Source organism: Carcharhinus amblyrhynchos, chromosome 21 (assembly GCF_965287045.1).
Source record: "Carcharhinus amblyrhynchos chromosome 21, sCarAmb.v2.hapA, whole genome shotgun sequence".
NCBI lineage: Eukaryota > Metazoa > Chordata > Chondrichthyes > Carcharhiniformes > Carcharhinidae > Carcharhinus > Carcharhinus amblyrhynchos.
The window spans coordinates 28668136-28678305 of NC_137344.1; the positions used below are offsets into that span (position 1 = coordinate 28668136).

General features: G+C 39.6%; 1 protein-coding gene across 1 annotated transcript in view; it reads left to right on the forward strand.

The window, feature by feature from the left end:
• Positions 1-9839, forward strand: part of LOC145356307 (SEC14-like protein 1) — a 47868-nt gene extending 38029 nt beyond the window's left edge. The window contains exons 10-16 of the mRNA XM_080208896.1: positions 1974-2044; positions 2187-2358; positions 2451-2585; positions 4186-4320; positions 4462-4713; positions 4905-5083; positions 8866-9839. Of these exons, the coding sequence (XP_080065022.1) occupies positions 1974-2044; positions 2187-2358; positions 2451-2585; positions 4186-4320; positions 4462-4713; positions 4905-5083; positions 8866-8971 (1050 nt within the window). The 3' untranslated portion in view covers positions 8972-9839. The remainder of the gene's footprint in view (positions 1-1973; positions 2045-2186; positions 2359-2450; positions 2586-4185; positions 4321-4461; positions 4714-4904; positions 5084-8865) is intronic.
• Positions 9840-10170: the final 331 nt, after the last annotated feature.

Here is a 10170-nt window from a genome sequence, read left to right on the forward strand (position 1 = left end):
GCTATGTGAGATGATATTACTGAGGGTGGTCGTGTGCACGGGTAGGGCAGTTTATACGAAAGAAGAAATTTTGGGAGGAAAGAGCACTAAATTCAGAGGAAAGAGAAAAAGGAGAGTTGAAATTGGAGGTGGAGAAATTGCTAAGGATGAAATGCCTCTCGATGCAGAGACAGAGGGAAGAAAGTAGCAAAGGTATCCTTGGGGAAATTTGAGTATGTGGCAGAGAACAAGAATAATTAATGGCAGGTGTGAAGAGTACAATAAAAGGAGATGCTTCCTTAAAGGGATATGGTGCCATTACTTCTCAGCCGTGTCTCTTTCAAGGTCTTGACATCAATATTAGTGTCCGTAATAAATCTTAGGTGACTTTATTAGCAAATGAAAGTACTGGAGGGGGATGTGGAGGGAAGCAGTAATCGCCAGTCTACATGCAGAGTCCACAAGGTCAAAGCTGGGAGCGATGGGAGGAACAGAAAGGAGTTTGGTGATATTGGCCCACAACAGAAAAGCAGTCAGGAAGGGAGCAATGTGAGGCATTTGGGGCTGCTGCGAGTTAGGAAGTAATCTTGGAACCTTTCTAAGGGCAACAAGAAGGAATCTGTGGACTAAGAGTGAATCAAGCCTTGAATGGTAACAGTGGAACAGCAAAGATGATGAATATTGAAGAATTGGCATTTGTCAAGGTGGATTACCTCAGGTGGAGAAAGGATGAATGATTGGAAGTGGTGAAGAAGGGGGAAAAATAAGTGGTGGGTCAGGTTTAAAGTGTATTTTCAGCATTTTCCATATCTATTAAAATAACAATTGCTGGACCCAAGACCTCTCTTGCCTCCTGTGATGACTCCTTTAGGAGTCAGTGCAGATAAATCTAAATGATCAACTGCCAAAAACAATGGATCAAAATCGTTCTTCAAATCAGAAGTTGAATTTTGAAAGAAAGTAGCCAAGGACTATGGATAATTTCTTGAACAATAGTCCCTAATGCTTAGTCTAAATTAAAAAAAAGAAAACAGCTCTGCAATTGGACTGTACTGCGGAGTAGATCTCTCTATCTTTTTGTCTATGTCAACGAAGCTATTGTCCTTTTCAGTTACTTCACCAGTAGAGGTGATTAATCGATAGCAGTTTTTAAAACCAAAGGACAAACCTGTCCAACAAGTTGAATAATTAGTGATTAATCCCACTCAACAGTCCCTCTCCCTAGTTTTGAGAAATGTGAATAAACCAAAGTTTAACAGCAGAGACCCAGAATATAATGTTATCGTAATAATAGCTGAGGAACACAACCATATATTGATGTTACGATTGCTGTGTTCGAATCCATTCCTGCCAAAAGGATGGAAGTTGTATTACAACTGTGCAGAGATCTGGTTAGATTCCATCTGGAATAATGTTCAGCACTCAGTTCGGGGCACCTCAGGAAAGATATAGCAACCATGGAGTGGGTACAGTGCGGATTCATCTGAAGGATATTGAAGCTAAAGTGATTACATTATGAGAATGGGTGGCATAGGTTAGGTTTATATTTACTTGAATATAGAAGATTAATGGGTGATCTAATTAAGCTGTTTCAGATGATCATGGGAATTAATGGGATAGAGTGACTTTCCAAGGCAGAGGAGTCTCGAACAAAGGGAACTTAAAATTTGACACTAGACCATTCTAGAGTGATGTCAATGAACTCTTTCTCACACAAGGGCAGTGGAAATTTAGAACTTTCTTCCCCAAAAGGCTGGTGAGTCGAGGTCAATTGAAAAATTCAAAACTGAATAGATTTTCAACAGATAAGAGTATTAAGAATTACATTGAATTACATGAAATTGTCATCGGCTGTTATCTTGTTGAATGAGAACAAAAGTAAAGATCTTCTTAATAAGAACATCTCACACAAGGGTATATACAATTAAAATATCAATTCAAAAAATATACACAAGTTTTCACAATTAGGATTTGGTATTTTTGTTCTAAATCAGGTTCTGTCTATTAATGAAGAAGGATTAAGAAGATGTGAAGAAAACACCAATGTATTTGGAAGACCGATCAGGTAATCACAAGCTTCATTTTAATTAGTACAGTATTGTTGAAGAAGGCATTGCACAAAGAACTATTTCATGTCCTCGTTGCAGCTATCAAAGTTTTGCATCATTCTGTTTTTCTTTGTTCGATGTTTACTTTTTTTTAAATAGCTCATGGACGTGCTTGGTGGATTTAGAAGGCTTGAATATGAGACATCTTTGGCGACCTGGTGTAAAGGCACTGTTGAGAATCATTGAGGTTGTTGAAGCAAACTATCCAGAAACACTGGGTCGGCTATTGATCCTGAGAGCACCTCGTGTATTTCCAGTACTTTGGACGTTGGTAAGTTATCGCAGTGTCTGAGAAATAAATTGCCAGGCTTTTAAATCAGCTTGCATTCTAAATTGTAATTTAATGTCCTTGTTTGGCTCCAGGTCAGTCCTTTCATTGATGACAACACAAGAAAAAAGTTCCTCATCTATGCAGGAAATGACTACCAGGGGCCTGGAGGACTGGTTGATTACATAGACAAAGAAGTGATCCCTGATTTCCTTGGAGGAGAATGTGTGGTAAGAATTATATCAAAGAGTTGCTGTTTTGAATCATTGTCTAATGTCATCAATTGAGTGTGACAGAAAATATGTAATCTTCTTTGCTTCAGCAAAAAGAAAAGTAAATGTTGTTAATTGACCTAAGTAATTTTTTGAAGAAGAAATTGTGATTTAGGGTGTTAGTGTTTGAAAGTGATTGGGTCCAAAATTATGTAATGGGTATATCTGGTATTTTCTGGCATTTTGCATTGGTACCTGAAGGACTTGATCATGAGAGTGTATCTTTGAGATGGTGGAAAAGGTAACTTACAAACAGCAGTATAATTATATCCTGTAGCCAAACACACATTCTGTCTATACATTATGTTTCTAAAGGAAACTGCAGCTTGCTTTGTTTAAAGTTCTTACTTCACTCTTCCTAATAGTAACTGTACATCAATGTACGCAAATTGAATAATTAATGTACAGTCTGCGGGGGATTGAACAGTTCTTACCCTCACTACCCTTGCAGGCAAATTTGTAATATTAAGTAACCCAATCAAAATGCAGATTTTATATTTCTGTCTCTTTCTTCGATTCCCAAAAGGTTTGGTCACCATCTGAAGTTTATGAATATAAATATGATGGATTAGTATTGGTTAAATACAAGACTGTATTACTTTTTTGAGAGGCTACTCTGCCAGCCTGTTTAATCTTTGCTCCTGAGATGTTTTGACCCAAAGCATGGAGTGATTATTATTATTATGTATACCCTTGCGGGAGGGGTGTATATTACAAAAACAGAAAATGCTGGAAAAACTTAGCAGGCCTAGCAGCATCTGTGAAGAGTGAAACAGTTAATATTTCAAGTCCATATGACACTTCAGAGCTCTGTTTCTCTCTCCACAGATGCTACCAGACTTGCTGAGTTTTCCCAGCATTTTCAATTTTTATTTCAGATTTCCGGCATCTGCAGTATTCTGCTTTGGACCTGCTTCGCACATACTACTTGTGTCGAAGAGCCTTGACATTAGCTTTTTTGTATGTTTGATTATAACTGCCATTCATCCTATAATCTTGTTAAATAAAGCAGGTTTTCCATTTATTATTTTCTGTATCAATATTTCTTGTGAAAAGCTTGTATGAACCAATTGGAGCAAATATGCAACAGATTTTACAGTATTCTATCAAAGCAATATTTTATGGTACTGTATAATATGACAATCCAAGGTCAGCACTAGTTTGATACCATCTAATTTTTATTAGAGGCAGCTTGTGTCTCCCCTCCCTTTTCCTTCTTGAATTTCCAGCGTTATGTAATGTCCTGTTACACCCAGTTAAAGAAAGTTATTCTTAGTCCGTACATGCGGGGAAGGTAGCTAATTAGTGCAACTAATATAGAGAACTTGACATGGGTAATAATTGTCATATAACCATATTCTACTGTTTTGGCAGACTTCATTGTTACGATGGTATTTATATCTACAAATGGATAGCACTTGTTGAGCAGTTACTTAGAAGCATAATGACCTCCAGAGCCTAGTTAACTACTTGCTGGGCATTTAGACTATTGAAATATCTCTTGAGAGTCGTGCATGATCTAAAAATTTTATTAAATGTTTTTGTTTTACTTTTTTAGTGTGAGGTTCCAGAGGGAGGTCTAATCCCCAAATCAATGTATAGAACAGCAGAAGAACTGGACAATGACGACATCAGGTTATTAACTGAAACTATTTATCAGTCGGCAAGTGTTTTCAAAGGGTCACCTCATGAGGTAAAAATTGTACTGTCTCATTTCCTTCAGTGTTTGTGTACGTCCAGGTTTAACTTTAAACTATGTACCCTGATGGTTAAGATAAAAAGATAGAGCATTTCGTTAATATACTCATTATATTTTGCTTTTATGTGCATCCAGATATTAATTGAACTGGTGGAAGCATCTTCTGTGATAACCTGGGATTTTGATGTGGTGAAAGGTGATATTGCCTTCAACATCTACCATTCAAAACGAGCACCTCAGCTTCCCAAAAAGGACACTCTTGGAGCCCATGGGATAACGTGCCCTGGAGGAAATAATGTGCAGCTTATAGATAAATCATGGCAACTAGGAAAGGACTACAGTATGGTGGAACCACCACTCATCTGCAAAGAAGGAGAAAGTGTGCAGGTCAGTTTTGAATTGGTCAGAAACCTGCACAATAAGACCAGTGTTACGTGGCCTAATTTTTTTATTGTGGTGCCCAGTCAAAGTAATCAGATAAGCATTCTAAAGATTCATCTTTGTTGTAAAAATTCAGGTGAAGTGGTGTTTGCACATTTTTAAAATCAATTTGCTTTTATCTTCTGTGTTGCTCACAGGGTTCACATGTAACAAGATGGCCTGGTTTTTATATCCTGCAGTGGAAATTTCACAATATGCCTTCCTGTGCTACAACTAACCTGCCTCGTGTAGATGATGTGCTGGCAACATTACAGGTTTCTTCCCATAAGTGTAAAGTTATGTATTACACTGAGGTCATAGGATCAGAAGATTTCAGGTACAGCAGATAAAACTACTGTATTGAGATTGCATTACCATATCTGAACAGCGTATAGATGCGGTGTATTAGATGCAATTTGTCTTCACTGAATGTGGTTGAATCTTTTCATTCTTCAGTTCAACATGGGAAACCTGTTACTGCATTTTCCATGCCTTGGAAAATGCAGTCCTTGACATGAAGCTAAGGCTGTGATTTATTCCTAGATTTCTGTAAAACTGATAGGAGTTGCACAAATATATTGCGGAGAACTACCCGCACTTCTGTTCGGTGTTTATAACCAACTCCCACCATACCTTTGCCTCAATAAGGTTTGAAGCATAACTGCAAGGAGTTGCAGTAGAATTCCATGTCTTGCAATTCCATTGAACCAGTTCAGTGAGCTGCTTGGTGACTAGCTTTCAACATTTAGAATTACGTGATGTTTAAAACTGGTGGTGATTAAGTTTACTGTTATTAACAAAGTTGTAGTTTTCCATGATCACAATTTGACTTGTTAGTTTCTGGTTTATTTTAACAAAGTAATTCTATTTTGCAAGTCATATATTGAGAAATTGTTGTTGCAATTTCTACAAGTACTGCTCTTAAGTTGAGGCTTTGGCAAGCCTCCTGCAATCTTAAATTCTATTGTGTGGCCTAGTATTCTGAAAATGAAGTGGTTTCTTAAACATATTGGGGAAGGTCTTACCATAAAATTCTAAGTGCCAAGCAAGTGTAGAACTGGGAGACAATCGCGCCCGTTTTTTCAGCGTTCTTTCCGACAGTCTTATGCTGCTTAGTGCAAAAAAAGAAGCCAAGTGTGATTCACGCCAGTAGGGGAGAGCCAGAAAATCGGCTGCTAACAGCTAGAGGGTGCTATTGTACATGTGTAAATATGTGTTCTGTCAAAAGCGTACATAGCAAGGAGAGATCTGTCACTTCCCAGCCAATCCCCAATTGCAGATTGTGCAGCTCCATCCTACCTTGCTTGCTCCCCCTTATGCCCTGTCCCTTGGCATTTCCCAGTTTCAGGTTGGCAGTACCAGGATGCCACTGCCCGACCTTGTCCTTGACTACCCAGTGGCCTCGGACCTCTGTCTCACTGATAAGGCCATCACATGTGGTCCTCATTGTTGGAGATCATACGTGATCCTCGACGGTGAGGATCTCGATCGGCAAGGTCGTTAAGGCGAGTAAACCCAGACGATTCAATATCACTAATAATGTTGGAATGAATATTTAAATCAGCTTTGTGCCCTTCCTGGGCTGATCACGGTGGCAATCCAGGGCCAGTAAGATTGCAAGAGGTGTGAAACTGGGCGTGAACCTGACTTTCTGCCTCTCTCGCAATCTTACCTGCTCGCCGCCCACCCATGTGACAAGACGGTAAGGTTGCTCCCATCCTGTCTGAAAATGATTATCACCTGTCAAAGCGTTTTTGAAGTGATTTGTCCATTGACTAGTTGGGAGATCTTGATTCTTGTGCACCTGAATTTCTGAACTTCCCTCCCAGTTGACAATGCTCCCTGCAAGGCTCAAGTGAGAACCTGACCCCAATTATTTTCATGTTTTTGTCTTTGGTCAAAACAGCAGTAATACAATTGCTGAAGCATTTGCTGAAACATGGACAAAGTTTGCCAGGCTTTTTTGATCAATTCTGAAATGGCGGAGGTGATAGTCGATGCCTTGGTTATTTTCCAGACGTCGCTGGATTCCGGGGAAGTGCCGGAAGATTGGAAAGCGGCTAATGTTACGCCGTTGTTTAAGAAGGGTGCCAGGCAAAAGGCAGGGAATTATAGGCCAGTTAGTTTAACGTCTGTTGTAGGTAAAACGTTAGAATCCATCATCAAGGAGGAAATAGTGAGGCATCTTGAGAGGAATTGCTTAATAGAGCAGACGCAGCACGGTTTCGTTAAAGGGAAGTCGTGTCTGACAAATTTACTGGAGTTCTACGAGGATGTGTCTAGGGCGGTGGATAGAGGCGAGCCGGTGGATGTGGTCTTTCTTGATTTTCAGAAGGCGTTTGACAAGGTACCTCAAGAGGTTATTGCAGAAGGTCAGGGGACGTGGAGTTGGGGGTAGGGTGTTAGCGTGGATAGAGGATTGGTTGTCAGATAGGAGGCAGAGAGTGGGGGTCAATGGGTGCTATTCGGATTGGCGGATGGTGACTAGTGGAATGCCCTAGGGGTCGGTGCTGGGGCCTCAGCTATTTACCATTTATATAGATGATCTGGAGGAGGGAACCGAGTGTAGGGTGTCAAAATTTGCTGATGACACCAAGATTGGTGGAACGGCAAATTGTGCGGAGGGTGTGGAGAGTCTACAGAAGGATCTAGATAGGCTGGGCAAATGGGCCAGGAAATGGCAAATGGAATTTAATGTTGGCAAGTGCGAGGTGGTCCACTTTGGTAGGAATAATGGTAGGAAGGATTATTACTTATGTGGCGAAAAGCTGCAGCAGGCGACGGTGCAGAGGGACCTTGGGGTCCTTGTGCATGAGTCGCAAAAACCCAGCTTGCAGGTGCAGCAGGTGGTCAGGAAGGCGAATGGGATGCTGGCCTTCATAGTGAGGGGGATTGAATATAAAAGTAGGGAGGTCTTGCTGCGGCTGTATAGGGCATTGGTGAGGCCGCAGCTGGAGTACTGTGTGCAGTTTTGGGCACCGTACTTACGCAAGGATATTTTGGCCTTGGAGGGAGTGCAGAGGAGGTTTACTAGGCTGATACCGGAGTTGAGGGGGTTGAGCTGTGAGGAGAGGCTGAATAAACTAGGCTTGTACTCGTTAGAGTTTAGAAGAATGAGGGGAGATGTCATTGAGACGTATAAGATGATGAATGGGATGGATAGGATAGAGGTGGAGAGACTCTTCCCGCTCAGAAAGGATAGTAGGACTAAGGGGCACAGCCTCAAGATAAAGGGGGGGGGGCGGTTTAGAACGGAGTTGAGGAGGAACTTCTTCACTCAAAGGGTGGTGAATCTCTGGAATTCTCTGCCCGTTGAAGTGGTGGAGGCTACCTCGCTAAATATTTTTAAGACGCGGGTTGATGGGTTTTTGATAAGAGAGGGGATTAAGGGTTATGGGGAGAGGGCGGGAATGTGGAACTGAGCCACGACAGATCAGCCATGATCTTATTAAATGGCGGGGCAGGCTCGAAGGGCTAGATGGCCTACTCCTGCTCCTATTTCTTATGTTCTTATGAAATAACTGTAATTTGGACAGTGCTTCATGTTGTGATGCTATGACACCAGTCCAAATGATGGTGATATTTTAGGTACAGGATGTTGTTAATAAAAGGGTTTAAGGAATATGGCTATGGATTTTGCAGTAAAAAAAATGGAGATTTGAGGTTAAACATTAAAATAATTATACCAAGCAGATGCCAATTTAATGCCACATTTTCTAAATTGCCAATTTTCAGATAGTGATGGACAGATGATTAAGAGGGTTTCTGACTCCTTTTGTTAGAAGGTTAGGCCTGAATTAGAAAGTATGAACTGAAGATTGCCACCAAAAGAACAATGTGGAAAGAGTTCTTTTTAAAAAAAAGTAAGGGGTTGTAAGAAGCTATAATTTGACTATGGGCAAAGGGACAGGGTGATAGGACTAAGTAACCATCTCTTTCAGAGAGCCAGTACGTGACCCTTCGGTACAGTAAAATTCTATGATTGTATGTGTAATAAAAGAGTGAAAATAGTTTGGATACTGAAGAAAAGATTCCCAATAAACAGCTTCCAAATGTCTAATTATTTCATGTAAATGAATATTTGAAACCATAATAAAACACTTGCTGTTTTTATTTCAGGGGTTCCATGACTAGTCTTGAATCTAGTCACAGTGGCTTTTCACAGCTCAGTGCTGCTACAACATCATCTAGCCAGTCACACTCCAGTTCTATGATCTCCAGGTAGTGTTTCAGAATGCCTGCAATTAAAAAGAACAAGTGCAAAACAGGACAATCTTTGTGGCAGCTGATTGGAATGATGGTGCAGCACAAAAATATGCGTGTTTGACTTTACTAATGCAATCAGTACAATCAGTTCAGTTTCTTTGTATCTTTCAATTTCTCTTTCACTATGTATCTGAGTGCACCCATAGTTTGCAATCAAGATTTTTAAAATGATGTACTAATTCATATTTTAGTCAAATGTCATAAAGGTGTAAATGTTTACAGGGCTGCATTTTCTAACAGACTGTAATACGTTTAAAAGATAGTACTGTACTTTAAATCCTACCTGTTCTGAAAACCTCACCAAATCTTTCCTGAATTCTTGAGATTGTGTTACAATGCATTGAAAAAAAAGCACAAGGTCAAAGAAACAAATATTCTGAATTTGACACTTAGAACGAAAAGAAAGTTGTATAAATGGAAAAAAAGTTATTGCAAGCACATGCTGGACATAGAAAGCGTGTCTTTTGCACTTAAACCATATAATTACTTGCTTGGAAGCATGATGTCACATACTTTAGATTTGAAACCATTGTCACAACCTACTTGAATGTAGTTATAGCTAAACATTTCATCTTTGTTAAAGGGTTGCTGTTTAACTGTGAGACAGATGTCTTTCTAAATTTAGTTACTGTGTTTAATGTCCCGAAGCCAATAATGTTCCCATGAAACAAAATCATTGTGTTAATATTCCTGTTGTCTACCTATACTTATACATTGCATATCAATCTTTGTTTATAGAGCAATACATGTTACCACTGGGTTGGTAATAAATAATTCAAATATCCTTTGAACAGCCTCTTTTTAAATAATAAACTTCTAAACTGAAATCTTAATGTTTGTCTTGTTTTGTGTTGCAATTTGTATTGATTCAGAATTTTGTGCAACTGCTGATTTTCATAAACAACTTCTACTTATACAGAGCCAACATTTTCAAAGTATTGAAATATCCCAAGGTGCCCAGGAGCATTCATTATAAAACAAAGTACGACACCAAGCTACAGAAAGGAGATACTTGGTCATAGAGGTAGGAGGTTTTATGGAGTGGCTTAAAGGAGGAAAACAATTGAGAGAGATAGGGAGGGTATTCCACAGCTTTGGGTATAAGCAATTGATATGGTGGAACATTTAAAATTGGGAATGGACAAGAAGCCAGAGCCA